Source organism: Staurois parvus, unplaced genomic scaffold (assembly GCF_062004578.1).
Source record: "Staurois parvus isolate SC_StPar_1 unplaced genomic scaffold, SC_StPar_1.0 ptg002305l, whole genome shotgun sequence".
Lineage (NCBI taxonomy): Eukaryota > Metazoa > Chordata > Amphibia > Anura > Ranidae > Staurois > Staurois parvus.
This window is the reverse complement of record NW_028320101.1, coordinates 36,140-62,721: the sequence shown is the minus strand read 5'-3', so window position 1 is coordinate 62,721 and position 26,582 is coordinate 36,140. Positions and strand designations below refer to the sequence as shown.

Below are 26,582 nucleotides of genomic sequence, written 5' to 3'. Positions count from 1 at the left end.
CTGGTTAGAGGTTCACATGACAGGACAGGCTCTGGAAGGATCTGGTTAGAGGTCACATGACAGGACAGGCTCTGGAAGGATCTGATTAGAGGTCACATGACAGGACAGGCTCTGGAAGGATCTGGTTAGAGGTCACATGACAGGACGGCTCCTGAAGGATCTGGTTAGAGGTCACAGACAGGACGGCTCTGGAAGGATCTGATTGGAGGTCACATGACAGGACGGGCTCTGGAAGGATCTGATTGGAGGTCACATGACAGGACGGGCTCTGGATGGATCTGGTTAGAGGTCACATGACAGGACAGGGCTCTGGAAGGATCTGGTTAGAGGTCACATGACAGGACGGGCTCTGGAAGGATCTGGTTAGAGGTCACATGACAGGACGGGCTCTGGAAGGATCTGATTGGAGGTCACATGACAGGACGGGCTCTGGAAGGATCTGATTGGAGGTCACATGACAGGACGGGCTCTGGGAAGGATCTGGTTAGAGGTCACATGACAGGACGGGCTCTGGAAGGATCTGGTTAGAGGTCACATGACAGGACGGGCTCTGGAAGGATCTGATTGGAGGTCACATGACAGGACGGGCTCTGGAAGGATCTGATTGGAGGTCACATGACAGGACGGGCTCTGGATGGATCTGGTTAGAGGTCACATGACAGGACGGGCTCTGGAAGGATCTGGTTAGAGGTCACATGACAGGACGGCCTCTGTAAGGATCTGATTAACCAGATCCTTCCAGAGCCTGTCCTGTCATGTGACCTCTAATCAGATCCTTCCAGAGCCTGTCCTGTCATGTGACCTCTAATCAGATCCTTCCAGAGCCTGTCCTGTCATGTGACCTCTAGAGGTCACATGACAGGACGGCCTCTGGAAGGATCTGATTAGAGGTCACATGACAGGACAGGCTCTGGAAGGATCTGATTAGAGGTCACATGACAGGGACAGGCTCTGGAAGGATCTGGTTAGAGGTCACATGACAGGACAGGCTCTGGAAGGATCTGGTTAGAGGTCACATGACAGGACAGGCTCTGGAAGGATCTGATTAGAGGTCACATGACAGGACAGGCTCTGGAAGGATCTGGTTAGAGGTCACATGACAGGACGGGCTCTGGAAGGATCTGGTTAGAGGTCACATGACAGGACGGGCTCTGGAAGGATCTGATTGGAAGGTCACATGACAGGACGGGCTCTGGAAGGATCTGATTGGAGGTCACATGACAGGACGGGCTCTGGATGGATCTGGTTAGAGGTCACATGACAGGACGGGCTCTGGAAGCTGGTTAGAGGTCACATGACAGGACGGGCTCTGGAAGGATCTGGTTAGAGGTCACATGACAGGACGGGCTCTGGAAGGATCTGATTGGAGGTCACATGACAGGACGGGCTCTGGAAGGATCTGATTGGAGGTCACATGACAGGACGGGCTCTGGAAGGATCTGGTTAGAGGTCACATGACAGGACGGGCTCTGGAAGGATCTGGTTAGAGGTCACATGACAGGACGGGCTCTGGAAGGATCTGATTGGAGGTCACATGACAGGACGGGCTCTGGAAGGATCTGATTGGAGGTCACATGACAGGACGGGCTCTGGATGGATCTGGTTAGAGGTCACATGACAGGACGGGCTCTGGAAGGATCTGGTTAGAGGTCACATGACAGGACGGCCTCTGTAAGGATCTGATTAACCAGATCCTTCCAGAGCCTGTCCTGTCATGTGACCTCTAATCAGATCCTTCCAGAGCCTGTCCTGTCATGTGACCTCTAATCAGATCCTTCCCAGAGCCTGTCCTGTCATGTGACCTCTAGAGGTCACATGACAGGACGGCCTCTGGAAGGGATCTGATTAGAGGTCACATGACAGGACAGGCTCTGGAAGGATCTGATTAGAGGTCACATGACAGGGACAGGCTCTGGAAGGATCTGGTTAGAGGTCACATGACAGGACAGGCTCTGGAAGGATCTGGTTAGAGGTCACATGACAGGACAGGCTCTGGAAGTATCCTGGTTGTGATAAATCTCCATGTTTGTCTGCAGAAGTACAACGCGGATTACGATTTGTCGGCCACGCAGGGGGCGGACACCTTGGCCTTCATCTCGCTGCTGGAGGAGAAGCTGCTGCCGGCTCTGGTGAGTGTGACTAATGGCGGAGTGGGCGGGGTTAGACCTGCAATCCCTCCCTCCCCTCCGCATAATTCTCATATCCCATTGGAGGAGACGGCGGTTATGTTCCGGAGTCCGTTACCTAGGAGACTGCAAGCCCCTCCCCTCAGTCCGGCGTTTTGTGTCTCTTCAGATTCACTCCTTCTGGGTGGACGCCAAGAACTACGTGGAGCACACCCGCCGGTGGTACGCCGAGACCATTCCCTTCCCCTCAACTTCTTCATCCCCAACCGGATGCACAAGAGGTACCTGGAGCGCCTCCAGCTGATCCGCGGAGAGAGCTGGCGGGAGGACGATGAGGTGCTGGAGAAACAGGTGAGGGGCCAGTGGCAGCGAGGGTCCCTGATTGGATGCTCAGGATTTGGAGGAGACCCCTCCTACATCAGATCTCTCTATATATGGGGAGGGGCCAGTGGCAGCGAGGGTCCCTGATTGGATGCTCAGGATTCGGAGGAGACCCTTCCTACATCAGATCTCTCTGTATATGGGGGAGGGGCCAGTGGCAGCGAGGGTCCGTGATTGGATGCTCAGGAGTTGGAAGACCCTCCTACATTAGATCTCTATATGGGGGAGGGGCCAGTGGCAGCGAGGGTCCCTGATTGGATGCTCAGGAGTCAGGGGAGACCCTCCTACATCAGATCTCTCTGTATGTGGGGGAGGGGCCAGTGGCAGCGAGGGTCCCTGATTGGATGCTCAGGAGTCAGGGGAGACCCTCCTACATCAGATCTCTGTATATGGGGGAGGGGCCAGTGGCAGCAAGGGTTCCTGATTGGATGCTCAGGAGTCAGGGGAGGGGCCAGTGGCAGCGAGGGTTCCTGATTGGATGCTCAGGAGTCAGGGCAGGGGCCAGTGGCAGCAAGGATCCGTGATTGGATGCTCAGGAGTCAGGGGAGGGGCCAGGGGCAGCGAGGGGCCATGATTGGATGCTCAGGAGTCAGTGGAGGCCCCTCTACATCAGATCTTTGTATATGGGGGAGGGCCAGTGGCAGCGAGGGTCCGTGATTGGAAGCTCAGGAGTCGGGAGGGGCCAGTGGCAGCGAGGGTCCGTGATTGGATGCTCAGGAGTTAGGGGAGGGGCCAGGGGCAGCGAGGGGCCATGATTGGATGCTCAGGAGTCAGGGGGAGGGGCCAGGGGCAGCGAGGGTCCGTGATTGGAAGCTCCAGGAGTCAGGGGAGGGGCCAGTGGCAGCGAGGGTCCGTGATTAGATGCTCAGGAGTCAGGGGAGGGGCCAGTGGCAGCGAGGGTCCGTGATTGGATGCTCAGGAGTTAGGGGAGGGGCCAGGGGCAGTGAGGGGCCATGATTGGATGCTCAGGAGTCAGGGAGGGCCAGTGGCAGCGAGGGTCCGTGATTGGATGCTCAGGAGTTAGGGGAGGGGCCAGGGGCAGCGAGGGGCCATGATTGGATGCTCAGGTGTCAGGGGAGGGGCCAGGGGCAGCGTGGGTCTGTGATTGGAGTCAGATCTCTCTGTATATGGGGGATTCTCCACTTGCTGAGTATCCATCCCGGGGCCCCCGTTGCCATGATGAAGCGGGGGATGGGGAGAATGCAGCGCTGGGAGTGAGACTCTGACTGATAATGGATTGCGCCCCCACAGCTGTACTCCGACGCCCAGGAATGTCTCAGCCTTCTGTCGCAGCGTCTGGGAACCAGAAATTTCTACTTCGGGGACTGGTAAGTACATTGGGGGAGGGGCTCTGGGGTGGTTTGGTAGTGGGGGAGGGGGCTCTTGGGGGGGTTTGGTAGTGGGGGAGGGGCGCTTGGGGTGGTTTGGTTGTGGGGGAGGGGGCTCTTGGGGTGGTTTGGTAGTGGGGGAGGGGGCTCTTGGGGTGGTTTGGTAGTGGGGGAGGGGCTCTTGGGGTGGTTTGGTAGTAGGGGAGGGGGCTCTTGGGGTGGTTTGGTAGTGGGGGAGGGCTCTTGGGGTGGTTTGGTAGTAGGGGAGGGGGCTCTTGGGTGGTTTGGTTGTGGGGGAGGGGCGCTTGGGGTAGTTTGGTAGTGGGGGAGGGGGCTTTTGGGGTGGTTTGGCAGTGGGGGAGGGGCTCTTGGGGTGGTTTGGCAGTGGGGGAGGGGGCTCTTGGGGTGGATTGGCAGTGGGGGAGAGGGATAGCTGGGGGTGGTTTGGTAGTGGGGGGAGGGGGCTCTTGGGGTGGTTTGGTAGTGGGGGAGGGGGCTCTTGGGGTGGTTTGGTAGTGGGGGAGGGGCTCTTGGGTGGTTTGGCAGTTGGGGAGGGGGCTCTTGAGGTGGTTTGGTAGTGGGGGAGGGGGCTCTTGGGGTGGTTTGGTTGTGGGGGAGGGGCCTCTTGGGGTGGTTTGGTTGTGGGGGGAGGGGCTCTTGGGGTGTTTGGTAGTGGGGGAGGGGGCTCTTGGGGTGGTTTGGTAGTGGGGGAGGGGGCTCTTGGGGTGGTTTGGTAGTGGGGGAGGGGGCTCTTGGGGTGGTTTGGTAGTGGGGGAGGGGGCTCTTGGGGTGGTTTTGTTGTGGGGGAGGGGCCTCTTGGGGTGGTTTGGTTGTGGGGGAGGGGCCTCTTGGGGTGGTTTGGTTGTGGGGGAGGGGCTCTGGGGTGGTTTGGTAGTGGGGGAGGGGGCTCTTGGGGTGGTTTGGTAGTGGGGGAGGGGCTCTTGGGGTGGTTTGGTAGTGGGGGAGGGGGCTCTTGGGGTGGTTTGGTAGTGGGGGAGGGGGCTCTTGGGGTGGTTTTGTTGTGGGGGAGGGGCCTCTTGGTGGTTTGGTTGTGGGGGAGGGGCTCTTGGGGTGGTTTGGTAGTGGGGGAGGGGCTCTTGGGGTGGTTTGGTTGTGGGGAGGGGCCTCTTGGGGTGGTTTGGTAGTGGGGGAGGGGCTCTTGGGGTGGTTTGGCGGTGGGGGAGGGGACTCTTGGGGTGGTTTGGTTGTGGGGGAGGGGGCTTTTCGGGTGGTTGGCAGTGGGGGAGGGGGCTCTTGGGGGTGGTTTGGTTGTGGGGGAGGGGGCTCTTGGGGTGGTTTGGTTGTGGGGAGGGGGCTCTTGGGGTGGTTTGGTTGTGGGGGAGGGGCTCTTGGGGTGGTTTGGTAGTGGGGGAGGGGCTCTTGGGGTGGTTTGGTTGTGGGGGAGGGGGCTCTTGGGGTGGTTTGGTAGTGGGGGAGAGGGATAGCTGGGGGTGGTTTGGTAGTGGGGGAGGGGGCTCTTGGGGTGGTTTGGTTGTGGGGGGAGGGGCTCTTGGGGTGGTTTGGTAGTGGGGGAGGGGGCTCTTGGGGTGGTTTGGTAGTGGGGAGGGGGCTCTTGGGGTGGTTTGGTTGTGGGGGAGGGGCCTCTTGGGGTGGTTTGGCAGTGGGGGAGGGGGGCTCTTGGGGTGGTTTGGCGGTGGGGGAGGGGACTCTTGGGGTGGTTTGGTTGTGGGGGAGGGGGCTCTTGGGGTGGTTTGGCTGTGGGGGAGGGGCCTCTTGGGGTGGTTTGGCGGTGGGGGAGGGACTCTTGGGTGGTTTGGTTGTGGGGGAGGGGCTTTTCGGGTGGTTGGCAGTAGGGGAGGGGGTTGGTGTGGATGGTTTCTTGCACCTCTCTGTATGTGACTCCCATAACTGATCCCGCCCCTGATTTCTCATAGCCCCGCCTCCTGGACGCACACATCTTCAGCCACCTCGCCCCAATCCTGAACGTCAAACTGCCCAACAACCGCCTCCAGCAGCACCTGAGATCCCTGCCCAACCTGTGCCAGTACTGCACCTCCATCCTCACCATCTACTTCACCCGGGACTGCGGTGAGTACCCTCCTTAAAGGGGAACCCCCCCCAGCCCCTGTGTTTGCTGGATTCAGTGGTTCCACCAGTCACATCATTCTTCTCTGCGTCCCCAGAGACCCTCCCCCGCATTTCACCAAAGACCCCCGACAACCGAGTCTCCAGACCTCGAGGACGAGCCCCATAAGAGGCGGAACCAGGTCCTGTCGGTGGCGTTCGGCGTGATGGCGATGATCAGCTACGCTCTGCTCAGCGGAATAATCTCTATACACCGCGCGTCGGGGGGCGGGGCCCTGGAGCCCGCCATCGCCATGGAGGACAATGAGGAGGAGGAAGGACTGATTGGACTCTTTATTGGCTGACTGCATTCCGTACCGAATCCCGTGTTTGTACAAAACGAAGCTCCTCCCCCCTCCCCGTCCATCCCCTCCCCCCTCCCCGTCCATCCCATTCCATGCCCTGATGGGACGGATCCCACTTCTGCACCAGATCCACCAGGATACTGTTATACCCCCTCTCCACCAGGGGGTGCCACTATAGCTGCTGCCACGTAAGTGCCTTTTATCCCGCGTGTCCCCCCGGTACTTCCCAGAACTGTCCTTGACGTTTTATTCCCCCATCATTCCCTGCGCCTGACTGCCCACCTACCACAGACTGGCCCCGGTGTTCTGGACCCCCCCAGTGTATTAATAAACGGGGGCGCTCCGTCTCCGAGGTGATATGATTTAGCGTCGTCCAATCGTGTCAGAGAGGGATGGATTTCCGTCACAATATCTTCCACCTACTAGGAGTCTGTGGCCCTTGGGGGGGGGGGGGCCCCCCCGAGGTGTTCCCTGTCCTTTTGCTGTATCTGGTCATACATTGTAGATGGAAGCAGCACCCCCCCCCCCCCAGATATGATTTTTATCCCAGTTTGGGGTCAGGTGGAAGGTCAAAAGGAAGCCAGTACGTTTCGGGGGTCCAAAACCACCCCCTTCATCGGGGTATATGGGCTGAAGTGAGGGCTGCAGACGAGACCTGTGCCTGACATTGTACTGGTAATGGGACCGTTGGTCATCGTACCCTCAATTCAGTCCTCATACGTGGCTTCTCGTTTTAGGCCCTGATGGAGGGATCCCTGAAACGCATTGGACACCTGACCCTATACTGGGAGGACTGTCTCTTGACTGTTGATCTGTTGTGTGGCACTTCAGTCTTCGAGCTACTGTTCTGCAAACTATGGGAGCCCCCCGGGGTGTAAAAGCTGCCAGCCTGGGAACTGGACAACCTTCACCACCAATGAGACAACCTCCACCAACACCGTGATCATACTGAAGGACAGCACCACCAATGGGACAACCTCCACCAACACCGTGATCACACTGAAGGACAGCACCACCAATGGGACAACCTCCACCAACACCGTGATCATACTGAAGGACAGCACCACCAATGGGACAACCTCCACCAACACCGTGATCACACTGAAGGATAGCACCACCAATGGGACAACCTCCACCAACACCGTGATCACACTGAAGGATAGCACCACCAATGGGACAACCTCCACCAACACCGTGATCACACTGAAGGATAGCACCACCAATGGGACAACCTCCACCAACACCGTGATCACACTGAAGGATAGCACCACCAATGGGACAACCTCCACCAACACCGTGATCATACTGAAGGACAGCACCACCAATGGGACAACCTCCACCAACACCGTGATCACACTGAAGGATAGCACCACCAATGAGACAACCTCCACCAACACCGTGATCACACTGAAGGATAGCACCACCAATGGGACAACCTCCACCAACACCGTGATCATACTGAAGGATAGCACCACCAATGAGACAACCTCCACCAACACCGGGATCATACTGAAGGACAGCACCACCAATGAGACAACCTTCACCAACACCGTGATCACACTGAAGGATAGCACCACCAATGGGACAACCTCCACCAACACCGTGATCACACTGAAGGATAGCACCACCACTGGGACAACCTCCACCAACACCGTGATCATACTGAAGGATAGCACCACCAATGGGACAACCTCCACCAACACCGGGATCATACTGAAGGATAGCACCACCACTGGGACAACCTCCACCAACACCGTGATCATACTGAAGGATAGCACCACCAATGGGACAACCTCCACCAACACCGTGATCACACTGAAGGATAGCACCACCAATGGGACAACCTCCACCAACACCGTGATCACACTGAAGGATAGCACCACCAATGGGACAACCTCCACCAACACCGTGATCACACGGAAGGCTAGCACCACCAATGAGACAACCTCCACCAACACCGTGATCACACTGAAGGACAGCACCACCAATGGGACAACCTCCACCAACACCGTGATCACACTGAAGGATAGCACCACCAATGGGACAACCTCCACCAACACCGTGATCACACTGAAGGATAGCACCACCAATGAGACAACCTCCACCAACACCGTGATCATACTGAAGGACAGCACCACCAATGGGATAACCTCCACCAACACCGTGATCATACTGAAGGATAGCACCACCAATGGGACAACCTCCACCAACACCGTGATCACACTGAAGGATAGCACCACCAATGAGACAACCTCCACCAACACCGTGATCATACTGAAGGACAGCACCACCAATGGGACAACCTCCACCAACACCGTGATCACACTGAAGGATAGCACCACCAATGGGACAACCTCCACCAACACCGTGATCATACTGAAGGACAGCACCACCAATGGGACAACCTCCACCAACACCGGGATCATACTGAAGGATAGCACCACCAATGAGACAACCTCCACCAACACCGGGATCATACTGAAGGACAGCACCACCAATGGGACAACCTCCACCAACACCGGGATCATACTGAAGGATAGCACCACCAATGAGACAACCTCCACCAACACCGTGATCACACTGAAGGATAGCACCACCAATGAGACAACCTCCACCAACACCGTGATCACACGGAAGGATAGCACCACCAATGGGACAACCTCCACCAACACCGTGATCATGCTGAAGGATAGCACCACCAATGGGACAACCAACACCGTGATCACACGGAAGGATAGCACCACCAATGGGACAACCTCCACCAACACCGGGATCATACTGAAGGATAGCACCACCAATGGGACAACCTCCACCAACACCGTGATCACACGGAAGGATAGCACCACCAATGGGACAACCTCCACCAACACCGGGATCATACTGAAGGATAGCACCACCAATGGGACAACCTCCACCAACACCATGATCACACTGAAGGATAGCACCACCACTGGGACAACCTCCACCAACACCATGATCATACTGAAGGATAGCACCACCAATGGGACAACCTCCACCAACACCGTGATCACACTGAAGGATAGCACCACCACTGGGACAACCTCCACCAACACCGTGATCATACGGAAGGATAGCACCACCAATGGGACAACCTCCACCAACACCGTGATCATACTGAAGGATAGCACCACCAATGAGACAACCTCCACCAACACCGTGATCATACTGAAGGATAGCACCACCAATGAGACAACCTCCACCAACACCGTGATCACACGGAAGGATAGCACCACCAATGGGACAACCTCCACCAACACCGTGATCATACTGAAGGATAGCACAACCAATAGGACAACCTCCACCAACACCGTGATCACACGGAAGGATAGCACCACCAATGAGACAACCTCCACCAACACTGTGATCATACTGAAGGATAGCACCACCAATGGGACAACCTCCACCAACACCGTGATCATACTGAAGGATAGCACCACCAATGAGACAACCTCCACCAACACCGTGATCACACGGAAGGATAGCACCACCAATGGGACAACCTCCACCAACACCGTGATCATACTGAAGGATAGCACCACCAATGGGACAACCTCCACCAACACCGTGATCACACTGAAGGACAGCACCACCAATGAGACAACCTCCACCAACACCGTGATCACACGGAAGGATAGCACCACCAATGAGACAACCTCCACCAACACCGTGATCATACTGAAGGATAGCACCACCAATGAGACAACCTCCACCAACACCGTGATCATACTGAAGGATAGCACCACCAATGAGACAACCTCCACCAACACCGTGATCATACTGAAGGATAGCACTACCAATGAGACAACCTCCACCAACACTGTGATCACACTGAACGATAGCACCACCAATGGGACAACCTCCACCAACACCGGGATCATACTGAAGGATAGCACAACCAATAGGACAACCCAGAGTCTAGGATGACCATCACCCTGCTCATACTAATGTATAGCTTTACCAATTGGACAACATCCACCAACACCGTGATTGTACTAAAGGATAGCACCAGCAATGGAGACATCCTAGGGTACAACTGATGGGACACCCCCAGGGTCCAACTCTGGGGTGCAGTACTGTCTATCCTTCTTCCAAATTTTAGGTTCACACTACCAATGGGACACCCTCGGGGTCCAGCGCTACCAATGGGACACCCCCGGGGTCCAGCGCTACCAATGGGACACCCTTGGGGTCCAGCGCTACTAATGGGACACCCCCGAGGTCCAGCACTGTCTATCCTCTTCCAATGATGAATCTGTGGTGTTTTATGTTCTCGAAAGCTGCAGCATGCCGCAGTATTACTCCTCCTGGATTCATCTTTTTAATTAAAGTCTACAGCAATCCCGTCTGCTGTTTGATTTCTCCTCGAGGGTTTGGCAATGAACGTTGTTGGGGGGATGAAACGTGTATGTTGGTTATAGAGAGGACAATAAAACGTCCTCCATAGAACGTGCCCAGAGATGGACCAGATTCTGGTCACCAGCTTCTCGGATTTCTGTTGGTTCAACATGAATGTGTCTTGTGGCGTTCCTGGAAGCCGCGGAGATAAAGGTTATCACCCGCCATTTCCAGGAATTCCCCCGGGAAGGAAGACCGGCGTCACCAAACAGGAAACGGCATCACCGCCCTGAAGGTGAAGTCCAATCTGCTTACGTCCAGTGGACTGCAGATCTGATTTCTGATTGGCTGGTGCAGCGTTTCCTCACCGACATCACTGGGGTTGGCGGTTGTGTTTGGAATGAAGCAGATCACACAGTTCGTGTTATAAATGAATAATAAATTAATTGTTTATTAGTGATCAGATATCCGCAGATCAGATCCTCCACATACCAGCAGGCTACCTGCACTCCGCACCCCCCCATCCCCCTCCTGAGGACTCCTGTATACGGCTGGAGGACAACGCGGATTACCAAAATACCAACACAATTGATGGCTCTCTGAACTGTCCGTCTGTGGGCAGGCTGGGTGTGCCGAGGTCCATCCATCAATCAACCAGTCTGTTGGATTTCTTGCTTGCCATGACTGCCACCAGCGGTGATCATTGCGTTCTGTCGGCTGGGAAGACTCTCCATGTTCCCTCCCAAAGCAGAATATTATATCTCCCCTGGAGGGAGGCGCTCATTAACATTGACTGTGATAATGGAGGGATCCATGTTCTGTCCTTCCATCTTCCTTCTGTCTGTCCTTCCCTCCATCTGTCCTTCCTTCCCTCCATCTTCCCTCTGTCTGTCCTTTCTTCACTCCATCTCTCCTTCCTTCCATCTTCCCTCCATCTGTCCTTCCTTCCCTCCATCTTCCTTCTGTCTGTCCTTTCTTCCCTCCGTCTCTCCTTCCTTCCATCTTCCCTCCATCTGTCCTTCCCTCCGTCTGTCCTTCCTTCCCTCCGTCTGTCCTTCCTTCCCTCCGTCTGTCCTTCCTTCCCTCCGTCTGTCCTTCCTTCCTTCCATCTTCCCACCATCTGTCCTTCCTTCCCTCCGTCTGTCCTTCCTTCCCTCCGTCTGTCCTTCCTTCCCTCCGTCTGTCCTTCCTTCCCTCCGTCTGTCCTTCCTTCCTTCCATCTTCCCACCATCTGTCCTTCCTTCCCTCCGTCTGTCCTTCCTTCCCTCCGTCTGTTTTTCCTTCCTTCCATCTTCCCACCATCTGTCCTTCCTTCCCACCATCTGTCCTTCCTTCCCACCATCTGTCCTTCCTTCCCACCGTCTGTCCTTCCTTCCCACCGTCTGTCCTTCCTTCCCTCTGTCTGTCCTTCCTTCCCTCCATCTGTCCTTCCTTCCATCCATCTTCCCACCATCTGTCCTTCCTTCCCTCCGTCTGTCCTTCCTTCCTTCCATCTTCCCACCATCTGTCCATCCTTCCCTCCGTCTGTCCTTCCTTCCTTCCATCTTCCCACCATCTGTCCTTCCTTCCCACCATCTGTCCTTCCTTCCCACCATCTGTCCTTCCTTCCCTCCATCTGTCCTTCCTTCCCTCCATCTGTCCTTCCTTCCTTCCATCCATCTTCCCACCATCTGTCCTTCCTTCCCACCATCTGTCCTTCCTTCCCACCATCTGTCCTTCCTTCCCTCCATCTGTCCTTCCTTCCATCCATCTTCCCACCATCTGTCCTTCCTTCCCTCCGTCTGTCCTTCCTTCCATCTTCCCTCCGTCTGTCCTTCCTTCCATCTTCCCTCCGTCTGTCCTTCCTTCCCACCATCTGTCCTTCCTTCCCACCGTCTGTCCTTCCTTCCCTCCGTCTGTCCTTCCTTCCATCCATCTGTCCTTCCTTCCCTCCATCTGTCCTTCCTTCCATCCATCTTCCCACCATCTGTCCATCCTTCCCTCCGTCTGTCCTTCCTTCCCTCCGTCTGTCCTTCCTTCCTTCCATCTTCCCACCATCTGTCCATCCTTCCCTCTGTCTGTCCTTCCTTCCCTCCGTCTGTCCTTCCTTCCCTCCGTCTGTCCTTCCTTCCTTCCATCTTCCCACCATCTGTCCTTCCTTCCCACCATCTGTCCTTCCTTCCCTCCATCTGTCCTTCCTTCCCTCCATCTGTCCTTCCTTCCCTCCATCTGTCCTTCCTTCCATTCATCTTCCCACCATCTGTCCTTCCTTCCCTCCATCTGTCCTTCCTTCCCTCCATCTGTCCTTCCTTCCATCCATCTTCCCACCATCTGTCCTTCCTTCCCACCATCTGTCCTTCCTTCCCTCCATCTGTCCTTCCTTCCATCCATCTTCCCACCATCTGTCCTTCCTTCCCACCATCTGTCCTTCCTTCCCTCCGTCTGTCCTTCCTTCCATCTTCCCTCCGTCTGTCCTTCCTTCCATCTTCCCTCCATCTTCCCTCCGTCTGTCCTTCCTTCCATCTTCCTTCTATCTGTCCTTTCTTCCCTCCATCTGTCCTTCCTTCCCTCTGTCTGTCCTTCCTTCCATCTTCCCTCTGTCTGTCCTTTCTTCCCTCTGTCTGTCCTTTCTTCCCTCTGTCTGTCCTTTCTTCCCTCTGTCTGTCCTTTCTTCCCTCTGTCTGTCCTTTCTTCCCTCTGTCTGTCCTTTCTTCCCTCTGTCTGTCCTTTCTTCCCTCTGTCTGTCCTTTCTTCCCTCTGTCTGTCCTTTCTTCCCTCTGTCTGTCCTTCCTTCCCTCCGTCCTTCCTTCCATCTTCCCTCCGTCTGTCCTTCCTTCCCTCCATCCGTCCTCCTCCCTTCCCTCTCTCTCCTCTCCTGATCCTTCCATGTCACAGGAAGGTGCGGGATTCCTCCGGTCTCTCTCAGGAGGAGTCCACCACCTGTGTACACACTGCCTGATGTCTTCTTAGTGGGTGTTGGGACGCGGGGAGGGTGTTGGGACTGGCGGTCTCCCCCATGTACGAGTAACATGTTCAACTAAGATGGTGAATGGGGAGAGGTCAGACGGGAGCAGAGAGGAGGAAGACTGCGGTGATGGGTGAATAGGGAGAGGTCAGACGGGAGCAGAGAGGAGGAAGACTGCGGTGATGGGTGAATGGGGAGAGGTCAGACTGGAGCAGAGAGGAGGAAGACTGCCACGATGGGTGAATGGGGAGAGGTCAGACGGGAGCAGAGAGGAGGAAGACTGCGGTGATGGGGTGAATAGGGAGAGGTCAGACGGGAGCAGAGAGGAGGAAGACTGCGGAGATGGGGTGAATAGGGAGAGGTCAGACGGGAGCAGAGAGGAGGAAGACTGCGGCGATGGGTGAATGGGGAGAGGTCAGACGGGAGCAGAGAGGAGGAAGAGTGCGGTGATGGGTGAATGGGGAGAGGTCAAACTGGAGCAGAGAGGAGGAAGACTGCGGAGATGGGGTGAATAGGGAGAGGTCAGACGGGAGCAGAGAGGAGGAAGACTGCGGCGATGGGTGAATGGGGAGAGGTCAGACGGGAGCAGAGAGGAGGAAGAGTGCGGTGATGGGTGAATGGGGAGAGGTCAAACTGGAGCAGCGGAGGAAGGTGAGCTCATGGCTGGCCCCAGCGGTCTCTCGGCGGAGTTGTCGTCTCTCTCGGCGGTCTCTCGGCGGAGTTGTCGTCTCTCTTGCAGGGCCCCCCCTCCCCCATCTGGAGAGCCGGGGTCACGTCATGGCGCAGCTATGCTCCTTCACTGCCAGGAAGAGTCGGGTGGAGTTCTGCACATCAGCCTGGTTGTCGCGGAGCCAAGTCGGTAATTCCGGAGCTCCACCGTCACAAACCAGATTGTGTTTACTCGTTGGGGGGACGCCGTGCCCCCCCTCCCCTCCCCCCACCAATCACACGGCTGCCATGTTTGCTCGGCTCCAACATACAAACCGCCAGAAAGTGGAAGGAATTTGTTCCCGGAGTCGGAGGAGACTTGTGGAGGAAGCAGACGGAGCCGAGCGCAGCTCCACGGGGCCACCTACTGGCTGAAATATTAATACTGACAGGCTGGCGGCCAATGAGAGCGATCCATGGAATGTCACCGATCTCTGTGGTGTCTCCGGCTGTGTATGACCCACCTGGTTGGCTCTGTACAGACCGAGTCCTCAGACATCATCTGATACTGCCAGAGCCTGCACAGCCTCCATCATCCAACACCGTCCTCCATCGTCTGGAGCTGACACAGGCGGAGTTCTCCTTTAAGCATTCATGAAATGGTGGACATGTATGTTGGAGAGGACACGTAACACGCCGGGGTCTCCTCCCACGTCATAGCATCATTGTGTTCCCAGAATCCCCTCCGCGGCGCCCCGCCGGTCATTGACGTCTCCACAGATACGTCTGGATGGAGTTCGCTGGAGAAATGGCGTCTATTGTCCCCACCGCCGGGTCCCAAATCCCGAACTTCACATCTTCAGAGTCTCTGCAAGGGAGGGAGGTTGTCAGAGAGTCAGGAGTACAGACCCCAGAACAGGGGTGGTGGGAACCCCTCATAATGGGCACAGCGGGTGTACAGACCTAGGAACTCGGCACAGGGATGGTGGGAACCCCTCATAACGGGCACCAGGATGGTGAGAACCCCTCACAATGGGCACAGGAATGGTGGGAACCTCTCATAATGGGCACCGGGATGGTGAGAACCCCTCACAATGGGCACAGGGATGGTGGGAACCCCTCACAATGGGCACAGGGATGGTGGGAACCCCTCACAATGGGCACAGGGATGGTGGGAACCCCTCACAATGGGCACAGGGATGGTGGGAACCCCTCATAATGGGCACACAGTGTAGACCACCCACCTGTTCAGAATGACTAGGACGGCTGACCCATCTGGACACAGGAAGGCGATGCTCTCCAGCTGGCTCTTGCGGTTGGCCCCTAGTCCGACCCTCTGGGCCCCGGCTGGGATGAATTTGCTGCATGGATAACACAGAAGGCGGAGTTAGGGGCGGTCCTGGTGATGTCATATCCGCGTGGGCATTGCTCTGGTCTTACCTGAAGTGAGCCATGTGGTAGAAGGAAGGCTGCTTGTAGAAGACGTCTTTCTTCACATCTACAATGACAGAACTGTCCACGTAATTGCCCACCCATGTGGGGCCCCCACCTATGTCCAGGGCCAGATTCCAGTCCGTCCATCCCGTCACATAGTAACTGAGATCCTGCAAGAAGGAAAGAACGAGACTGAGGGGTTCAATGGTTTGTAGGCCAGGACCATGCTACAGACTGGGGGCAGTCAGGGACTTGTAGGCCAGGACCAATCTACAGACTGGGGGCAGTCAGGGACTTGTAGGCCAGGACCATGCTACAGACTGGGGGCAGTCAGAGGCCTGTAGGCCAGGACCATTCTACAGACTGGGGGCAGTCAGGGACTTGTAGGCCAGGACCAATCTACAGACTGGGGGCAGTCAGGGACTTGTAGGCCAGGACCATGCTACAGACTGGGGGAGTCAGGGACTTGTAGGCCAGGACCATGCTACAGACTGGGGGAGTCAGGGACTTGTAGGCCAGGACCATGCTACAAACTGAGGGGAGTCCGAGACTTGTAGGCCAGGACCATTCTACAGACTGGGGGCAGTCAGAGGCCTGTAGGCCAGGACCATTCTACAGACTGGGGGCAGTCAGGGACTTGTAGGCCAGGACCATGCTACAAACTGAGGGGAGTCCGAGACTTGTAGGCCAGGACCAATCTACAGACTGGGGGCAGTCAGGGACTTGTAGGCCAGGACCATTCTACAGACTGGGGGCAGTCAGAGACTTGTAGGCCAGGACCATTCTACAGACTGGGGGCAGTCAGAGGCCTGTAGGCCAGGACCATTCTACAGACTGGGGGCAGTCAGAGGCCTGTAGGCCAGGACCATTCTACAGCCTGGGGGCAGTCAGAGACTTGTAGGCCAGGACCATGCTACAGACTGGGGGCAGTCAGAGACTTGTAGGCCAGGACCATGCTACAGACTGGGGGAGTCAGGGACTTGTAGGCCAGGACCAATCTACAGACTGGGGGCAGTCAGAGACTTGTAGGCCATGACCATGCTACAGACTGGGGGCAGTCAGAGACTTGTAGGCCATGACCATGCTACAGATTGGGGGCAGTCAGAGACTTGTAGGCCAGGACCATGCTACAGACTGGGGGCAGTCAGGGACTTGTAGGCCAGGACCATGCTACAGACTGGGGGAGTCAGGGACTTGTAGGCCAGGACCATTCTACAGAGTGGGGGGATTCAATGACTTGTAGGCCAGGACCATTCTACAGACTGGGGGCAGAGGCCTGTAGGCCAGGACCATTCTACAGACTGGGGGCAGTCAGAGACTTGTAGGCCAGGACCATGCTACAGACTGGGGGAGTCAGGGACTTGTAGGCCAGGACCATTCTACAGACTGGGGGCAGTCAGAGACTTGTAGGCCAGGACCATGCTACAGACTGGGGGAGTCAGGGACTTGTAGGCCAGGACCATTCTACAGAGTGGGGGGATTCAATGACTTGTAGGCCAGGACCATTCTACAGACTGGGGGCAGTCAGAGGCCTGTAGGCCAGGACCATTCTACAGACTGGGGGCAGTCAGAGACTTGTAGGCCAGGACCATGCTACAGACTGGGGGAGTCAGGGACTTGTAGGCCAGGACCATTCTACAGACTGGGGGCAGTCAGAGGCCTGTAGGCCAGGACCATTCTACAGACTGGGGGCAGTCAGAGGCCTGTAGGCCAGGACCATTCTACAGCCTGGGGGCAGTCAGAGACTTGTAGGCCAGGACCATGCTACAGACTGGGGGGAGTCAGAGGCCTGTAGGCCAGGACCATTCTACAGACTGGGGGCAGTCAGAGGCCTGTAGGCCAGGACCATGCTACAGACTGGGGGCAGTCAGGGACTTGTAGGCCAGGACCATTCTACAGACTGGGGGCAGTCAGAGGCCTGTAGGCCAGGACCATTCTACAGCCTGGGGGCAGTCAGAGACTTGTAGGCCAGGACCATGCTACAGACTGGGGGGAGTCAGAGGCCTGTAGGCCAGGACCATTCTACAGACTGGGGGCAGTCAGAGGCCTGTAGGCCAGGACCATGCTACAGACTGGGGGCAGTCAGGGACTTGTAGGCCAGGACCATTCTACAGACTGGGGGCAGTCAGAGGCCTGTAGGCCAGGACCATTCTACAGACTGGGGAAGGAGGGGGTTGGGATAAAGAGTAGCGATAAGGCAGTAGACACAGAAGGCAGTTGGTTGGCTCACCTGGACCGGATGTTGGCTCACCTCTATGATATGATGGCTGTATTGGTTCCCCCTCTCCCAGGATCCGAGGTGCACCCCCTTGTCCCAAGGCATTACGCCAGCACAAGCCTCACTGGCAAACAGGAAGTATTCTGGGTAGAGGTCATGAGTGCGGCCAAGAGTGACATCTGCAGGTATCAACCCATCCAGGTACCAGTGGAGGGCGAGTCCATGTACGTAACGGGCAGCCTCCAGATCAGAGAGAATCTACAAAAAACAAGTCAGGCAGACGTTAATGGGTCTCCCTTCCATCCAACAGACCTATCCTGAAAACCTGGCCTGCTCGTGCCTCTGCTAGGTTGGATCCACCCTGCAGCATGGTGCAGCTTTGTCCCACAGAAGTCACGCAGTAACCTTCAGTCACTCACCACCTCAGCCCAGTAGGGTAACAGAATCCGGTTGTCGTCGATTATCATGAGCTGAACATCTTTGTGGGAACTGTTGGCCAAGGTTGGGCCCAGATCATTGGCGATAAAGTCCCTCATGTGCTCCGGTGTGAAACCCAAACACTGGAACGGATAGCCCTCCAACATCCCAGCCGTGGGCTCGTTCTCCACAGTCACCGCCCAGAACGTCAAATTGTGTTTGGCGTATTCGTCCAAAAATCTGAATCATTAAAATAAGCGACAGTTAATGTCAGCCGGACGAAGTACGGGAGATAACCCCTCACCCCACATGGCGGCACAGATCAGACCTGATGAAGTAGTTGGCCCAGGTCTTATGGTACCGATCTCCAGGAGAGCCCTTAAGAGTTCCCTTCCCTCTGATGTCATCATTAGTCTTCATCCACGGCGGGGCCGTCCAGGGGCTGGCGAACAGCGATATTGGCCTTTTCGATAAGGTCTTTGCTTTGTGTATGATGGGAATCTAGAAGAAGACATTGGACAGGTGTTGGGATGACATTAATGATGTACAGATTTCCCCTTGGTACTCCATGATCTTCGTGTCTCACCTTCAGTTTGGTGTCCTCCACCTGCAGATTAAATGACTCCAGACTGAAGTCTCCTTCTTTATCCAGGTAGGTGTAGATTCGTGTAGAAAAGTCACAGCTGGCCATGGGGACACGGAGAATGCTGTAACCAATTCCTAGGAGGAGAGGGGGCATTATAACCCCTGGTGATGATGAATAAACCCTTCAACCCCATTATGGTGGAATAGGTCACCTTTTTCGGAGAAGTAGGACCTCAGCAGGTTGTCCTGAGTCGCTTCACTTAATGCCAGGATGTTCAGGGCAGCAGAATCGGTCACTGCTCCACCAAAGCCCTTCATGACCTGAAATTTCTTCTTGTCGTTCAGTGTGAAGACCAGATCTCAAGGTGAAAAGAGTAAGGAACAAATTTCATTTTTTATATGAAGATAAAGTTCATTTTTTTTAAATATCACAAATTTAAATAACAAAATAATGAAAAAAAGAAATGCGTAGGGTCGTTTTCTATAGGCTATGGAGGATTTAGAGACTTGCAGGCCAGGACCATTCTACCGGCTAGGGGGGAGTGGGAGACTTGTAAGTTAGGACCAGTTCATGACTTCAGATCTCAAGAACTTCCCATAAAGGTGACCTCTAGATCTGGTGGTTGAGGAGACCATGGAAGGTGTTTGACTTAGACAATTCTACCAGCTAGGGAAGAGCCAGAAAATTGTAGGCCAGGACCAATCTACAGGCTAAGGTGGGAGGCAGATGCTTGTAGACCAGGACCCTCCTACATACTGGTGGGAATCAAAGGTTTGTAGACTTGGATCATCCTACAGACTGGCGGGAGTGAGAGAATGGTCAGGGCCATTCTACCAGCTAGAGAAGAGTTGGAGGCCAGGACCATTCTATGGCTTCGGATCTCCAGAACTTCCGAAAAATGTGATGTGTAGATGTGGTGGTTGAGGAGGCCAATGGTCATGTTAGGTGTTTGATATTATTGCGAGGATTATAAAACCACGTGTTCATAAGCGGAAATATAAACCCGAAATATCTGAGCACCTTCGGAGGACAGGGTTGACACCATGATGGTGTGTGAATTTGCCCACAAGGTGTGTCTTATTTTGTACTTTACATGAGAAGCACATTGAGGTGCTATCTGTGAGACGCTGGATGATCTCACAATGTGGAATAGTTACCGGCTGGTGCAGAGTGATTCTTGATGATGGGCCCAGTGCTTAGTTCCAGACGTTTGCCAGCCTGGTTGCTCTCATACATGCTGTAGGAGCCCAGCGCTGGGAGGTCAAAGGCATCCAGGCCATCACAATACGTGGCATTACATTGACACACGAAAGAGCTCTGCCCGAAATTAACTGGAACACATGGACGGGATCCTGAGAAAACACAGAAGAAGGACAAATGGAAGGACAATGACACTTCTGGTAGGTGCAGTACAGCCGCAGTACCCTCCTGCCAGAGACTCACCAATCTTTCTCCACCATAGGCCAAACACCCTCCCACCAGAGACTCTCCAACCTTTCTCCATCATGGGCCCATACCCTCCCACCAGAGACTCTCCAACCTTTCTCCATCATAGGTCCGAAACCCTCCCACCAGAGACCCTCCAATCATTCTCCACCATAGGCCCAATACCCTCCCACCAGAGACTCTCCAACCTTTCTCCATCATAGGCCCAATATCTTCCCACCAGAGACTCTCCAACCTTTCTCCATCATGGGCCCATACCCTCCCACCAGAGACTCTCCAACCTTTCTCCATCATAGGTCCGAAACCCTCCCACCAGAGACCCTCCAATCATTCTCCACCATAGGCCCAATACCCTCCCATCAGAGACTCTCCAACCTTTCTCCATCATAGGCCCAATATCTTCCCACCAGAGACTCTCCAACCTTTCTCCATCATGGGCCCATACCCTCCCACCAGAGACTCTCCAACCTTTCTCCATCATAGGTCCAAAACCCTCCCACCAGAGACCCTCCAATCATTCTCCACCATAGGCCCAATACCCTCCCACCAGAGACTCTCCAACCTTTCTCCATCATAGGCCCATACCCTCCCACCAGAGACCCTCCAACCTTTCTCCATCATGGGCCCATACCCTCCCACCAGAGACTCTCCAACCTTTCTCCATCATAGGTCCGAAACCCTCCCACCAGAGACTCACCAATCTTTCTCCACCATAGGCCCAATACCCTCCCACCAGAGACTCTCAAACCCTTTCTTCTGTCTTTCAGAAATATTTTGGAATGTCCCCGTCTCTCAGGAATATTCAGGAATGTCCCCATTTCTCAGGAATATTCAGGAATGTCCCCGTCTCTCGGGAATATTCAGGGATGTCCCCATTTCTCAGGAATATTCAGGAATGTCCCCATTTCTCAGGAATGTCCCCATTTCTCAGGAATATTCAGGGATGTCCCCGTCTCTGGAATATTCAGGGATGTCCCCATTTCTCAGGAATATTCAGGAATGTCCCCATTTCTCAGGAATGTCCCCGTTTCTCAGGAATATTCAGGAATGTCCCCGTTTCTCAGGAATATTCAGGAATGTCCCCGGCTCTCAGGAATATTCAGGAATGTCCCCGTCTCTCAGGAATATTCAGGGATGTCCCCATTTCTCAGGGATGTCCCCGTCTCTCAGGAATATTCAGGAATGTCCCCGTCTCTCGGGAATATTCAGGGATGTCCCCATTTCTCAGGAATATTCAGGAATGTCCCCATTTCTCAGGAATGTCCCTATTTCTCAGGAATATTCAGGGATGTCCCCGTCTCTCTGGAATATTCAGGAATGTCCCCGGCTCTCAGGAATATTCAGGAATGTCCCCGTTTCTCAGGAATATTCAGGAATGTCCCCGTTTCTCAGGAATATTCAGGAATGTCCCCGTTTCTCAGGAATATTCAGGAATGTCCCCGGCTCTCAGGAATATTCAGGAATGTCCCCGTCTATCAGGAATATTCAGGAATGTCCCCGTCTCTCAGGAATGTCCCCATTTCTCAGGGATGTCCCCATCTCAGGAATATTCGGGAATGTCCCCATTTCTCAGGAATATTCAGGGATGTCCCCGTCTCTCAGGAATATTCAGGAATGTCCCCGTCTATCAGGAATATTCAGGAATGTCCCTGTCTCTCAGGGATGTCCCCGTCTCAGGAATATTCGGGAATGTCCCCATTTCTCAGGAATATTCAGGAATGTCTCCGTCTCTCAGGAATGTCCCCGTCTCTCAGGAATATTCAGGAATGTCCCCGTCTCTCAGGAATGTCCCCGTCTCTCAGGAATGTCCCCGTCTCTCAGGAATATTCAGGGATGTCCCCAAATGTCACATTTTCTCACCTGAGGTGGATGGAAATGACACCAATGAGGCCAGAAGCAGCACCCCGATGTTGGCCACCATGGCTGAGACGAGGCCACGCTCCATCTCCACCTGCAGAGAGACAGGAACACTGACCGGTCATGGAGCAAAGTCCCGGGTCTGGGTGGGACAATGAGGTTTTCTTTATGAGGGTCTCAGTGGGCCAATCAGGGGGCTGCTTAGCTCAGAACAATCCTCTTTGTGAAGAATAGGAAGCCCCCTGTAGGTGAGGAGTGACTGGAGGGGGCGCCCCCTGTAGGTGAGGAGTGACTGGAGGGGGCGCCCCCTGTAGGTGAGGAGTGACTGGAGGGGGCGCCCCCTGTAGGTGAGGAGTGACTGGAGGGGGCGCCCCCTGTAGGTGAGGAGTGACTGGAGGGGGCGCCCCCTGTAGGTGAGGAGTGACTGGAGGGGGCGCCCCCTGTAGGTGAGGAGTGACTGGAGGGGGCGCCCCCTGTAGGTGAGGAGTGACTGGAGGGGGCGCCCCCTGTAGGTGAGGAGTGACTGGAGGGGGCGCCCCCTGTAGGTGAGGAGTGACTGGAGGGGGCACCCCCTGTAGGTGAGGAGTGACTGGAGGGGGCGCCCCCTGTAGGTGAGGAGTGACTGGAGGGGGCGCCCCCTGTAGGTGAGGAGTGACTGGAGGGGGCGCCCCCTGTAGGTGAGGAGTGACTGGAGGGGGCGCTATCTCAGAGGTGACATCAACAAACTTCCCTGGTCTGGAGATTGGCCAACAAGTGGTGTCCCCATTGCTGAGAGACCCCCCGCCCCCGCACAGACCACCCAGAAACAGGTGACAGATCCCTCTCCGCCTCTCCATGGGCTCCATCCAGGACACCTGGGGCCCCTTTCTAGGAAGCGTTGTGTGGAAACATTCTGATGGGACGGGAAGTGACCCGTATGGTCCCTGGGCCGTGATACGGACGCCCCTACAATGACCTGCAGAACAGACCGACATCTTTATATGTTTTCTGCTCAGCCGGTGGGGTGGGGGGGGGTCATTTACTGAAGTTCTCCTGCACCTGATTGGATGTCACCTCCACCACAATCCCCCCCCCCCCCCCCCAGGGACTAGAAGAGATTTGATTGGCTCCCCACTGTTGCCTTGATTTTACCAACAAAGGGTTAAACATGAATGAGCCGTGTGGCCCCATCGCCCTCCGATCACTCACCCTCTGTAGCTGACACTTCCTGGTCATGTGACTCCGCCCCGGTCATGTGACCCGCCTGCTGATACAATGTTTCCTATTGAGGATTTCCTGGAGGAAACAAAAGAAACATTTACCGGGAGATCGGCCTCGAATAATTCAGCGACCCTGCCGGGGTCATCCTCATCCTCATATCATGGATAGGAAGGTGTCCACCTCACCCTTCTAAATCTGGAGGATGGGGGCCCCATACATGTGAGGGGCCCCGAATGACTACCGCCCCAAGCCCCCATCCTCCATGAGAAGGACAGGGCGGCCATTGCTGAACGCTGAAAATGCTGGTTTCCTGGCTGTGATGATGATCCTCAGTCTTCACTGCCTAGATTAGGTGTCACCTCTCTGGTGTCCCTGAAATCTGTAGACTCTGCCAGGGCCACACAGAGAGAATCTGGGGGGGGGGGGGTCATTGCTCGGCCTATTGGAGGACCCCTGGGGGAAGGCGGCCATTGCTGGACTTTGTGGGGGTCTGTATGGAGGACCCCCGGGGGAAGGCGGCCATTACTGGACTTTATGGGGGTCTGTATGGAGGACCCGCGGGGGAAGGCGGCCATTGCTAGACTTTGTGGGGGTCTGTATGGAGGACCCCCGGGGGAAGGCGGCCATTGCTGGACTTTATGGGGGTCTGTATGGAGGACCCGCGGGGGAAGGCGGCCATTGCTGGACTTTATGGGGGTCTGTATGGAGGACCCGCGGGGGAAGGCGGCCATTGCTGGACTTTATGGGGGTCTGTATGGAGGACCCGCGGGGGGAAGGCGGCCATTGCTGGACTTTATGGGGGTCTGTATGGAGGACCTGCGGGGGAAGGCGGCCATTGCTGGACTTTATGGGGGTCTGTATGGAGGACCTGCGGGGGAAGGCGGCCATTGCTGGACTTTATGGGGGTCTCTATGGAGGACCCCCGGGGGAAGGCGGCCATTGCTGGACTTTGTGGGGGTCTGTATGGAGGACCCGCGGGGGGAAGGCGGCCATTGCTGGACTTTATGGGGGTCTGTATGGGAGACCCCCGGGGGAAGGCGGCCATTGCTGGACTTTATGGGGGTCTCTATGGAGGACCCCCGGGGGAAGGCGGCCATTGCTGGACTTTGTGGGGGTCTGTATGGAGGACCCGCGGGGGAAGGCGGCCATTGCTGGACCTCATTGAGGTTGCTAATACTATATGGGGGACCCCTTACTGGACCTTCTTGGGGTCTATAATAATACATGGGGGACTCCCGGAGGGTGGCTGTGGCTGGACCTTATGGGGGATTTCCAACACTTATAGAGGACCTCTGGTGGCCACCAATTATGTTCCATTCAGTCAGGAGAGATCTGATCTTCTCGGAGGATCGGGAAGGAATTCGTTCTCTATGGGATCCGATTGTTATGGGGATCGGGAAGGAATTCGTTCTCTATGGAATCCGATTGTTATGGGGATCGGGAAGGAATTCGTTCTCTATGGGATCCGATTGTTATGGGGATCGGGAAGGAATTCGTTCTCTACGGGATCCGATTGTTATGGGGATCGGGAAGGAATTCGTTCTCTACGGGATCCGATTGTTATGGGGATCGGGAAGGAATTCGTTCTCTATGGGATCCGATTGTTATGGGGATCGGGAAGGAATTCGTTCTCTATGGGATCCGATTGTTATGGGGATTGGGAAGGAATTCGTTCTCTATGGGATCCGATTGTTATGGGGATCGGGAAGGAATTCGTTCCCTACGGGATCCGATTGTTATGGGGATCGGGAAGGAATTCGTTCCCTATGGGATCCGATTGTTATGGGGATCGGGAAGGAATTCGTTCTCTGTGGGATCCGATTGTTATGGGGATCGGGAAGGAATTCGTTCTCTATGGGATCCGATTGTTATGGGGATCGGGAAGGAATTCGTTCTCTATGGGATCCGATTGTTATGGGGATCGGGAAGGAATTCGTTCTCTACGGGATCCGATTGTTATGGGGATCGGGAAGGAATTCGTTCTCTGTGGGATCCGATTGTTATGGTGATCGGGAAGGAATTTGTTCTCTGTGGGATCCGATTGTTATGGGGGATCGGGAAGGAATTCGTTCTCTATGGGATCCGATTGTTATGGGGATCGGGAAGGAATTCGTTCTCTATGGGATCCGATTGTTATGGGGATCGGGAAGGAATTCGTTCTCTGTGGGATCCGATTGTTATGGGGATCGGGAAGGAATTCGTTCCCTACGGGATCCGATTGTTATGGGGATCGGGAAGGAATTTGTTCTCTATGGGATCCGATTGTTATGGGGATCGGGAAGGAATTCGTTCCCTATGGGATCCGATTGTTATGGGGATCGGGAAGGAATTCGTTCCCTATGGGATCCGATTGTTATGGGGATCGGGAAGGAATTCGTTCTCTATGGGATCCGATTGTTATGGGGATCGGGAAGGAATTCGTTCTCTACGGGATCCGATTGTTATGGGGATCGGGAAGGAATTCGTTCTCTACGGGATCCGATTGTTATGGGGATTGGGAAGGAATTTGTTCTCTATGGGATCCGATTGTTATGGGGATCGGGAAGGAATTCGTTCTCTATGCGATCCGATTGTTATGGGGATCGGGAAGGAATTCGTTCCCTATGGGATCCGATTGTTATGGGGATCGGGAAGGAATTCGTTCCCTATGGGATCCGATTGTTATGGGGATCGGGAAGGAATTCGTTCTCTATGGGATCCGATTGTTATGGGGATCAGCTGAAGGTTGGACTCTCCGAGGATTCGGCAACTTCTTGGTCTTTTTATCTATCACAATGTGACCACACACTGTACAATCTCCTCCAGATCTACCATCAGCGTTGTAGTGCAGGAGCCTGCCCCATGGGGTACACCTAGAATGAAGGTTCCCATCACATTGTACAGTGTGTGGCCGGCTGCACTGTCGGTGAGGATAGATAATGATATATACAGCCAAGGGGCCCCGTCACCAACCTGACCCATTGCTGCCAATTGCCCTGCCCTCCCCTTCTGGGGGAGTGTCTCATTTATATGGCCCCTCCTACTCCAGGAGTGTCTCATTTATGTGGCCCCTCCTTCTGGGAGTGTCTCATTTATATGGCCCCTCCCTTCTGGGGGGTTGCTCATTTATAAGGCCCCTCCTTCTGGGAGTGTCTTTTATATAGTCCCACCTTCAGACTGTGTCTCATTTATATGGCCCCTCCTCTTGTGGGCGTCTCTTTTATATGGCCCCTCCTCTTGTGGGAGTGTCTCATTTATATGGCCCCTCCTCT

The 26,582-nt window shown here is 55.1% G+C and overlaps 2 protein-coding genes across 2 annotated transcripts; one reads left to right on the top strand and one right to left on the bottom strand.

The window, feature by feature from the left end:
* Positions 1-2,036: 2,036 nt before the first annotated feature.
* Positions 2,037-6,582, top strand: MTX1 (metaxin 1; the record flags this gene model as incomplete). The annotated part of the gene is given in 7 exon segments (XM_089665718.1): positions 2,037-2,129; positions 2,296-2,371; positions 2,374-2,477; positions 3,759-3,839; positions 5,731-5,884; positions 5,980-6,008; positions 6,010-6,582. Coding segments are annotated over 7 exon segments (753 nt in total), but the record flags the coding sequence as incomplete, so codon positions are not given.
* A 4,421-nt stretch (positions 6,583-11,003) lies between these two features.
* GBA1 (glucosylceramidase beta 1) lies at positions 11,004-23,442 on the bottom strand. Its single transcript, XM_089665723.1, has 11 exons — positions 23,320-23,442; positions 22,135-22,225; positions 19,986-20,180; positions 19,040-19,186; positions 18,829-18,962; positions 18,571-18,743; positions 18,245-18,482; positions 17,859-18,083; positions 15,614-15,777; positions 15,418-15,534; positions 11,004-15,041 (listed from the first exon to the last, which is right to left on the bottom strand). The coding sequence occupies exons 1-11, from the start codon at positions 23,344-23,346 to the stop codon at positions 14,936-14,938; spliced, it is 1,617 nt and encodes a 538-aa protein (XP_089521849.1). The 5' UTR covers positions 23,347-23,442; the 3' UTR covers positions 11,004-14,935.
* Positions 23,443-26,582: the final 3,140 nt, after the last annotated feature.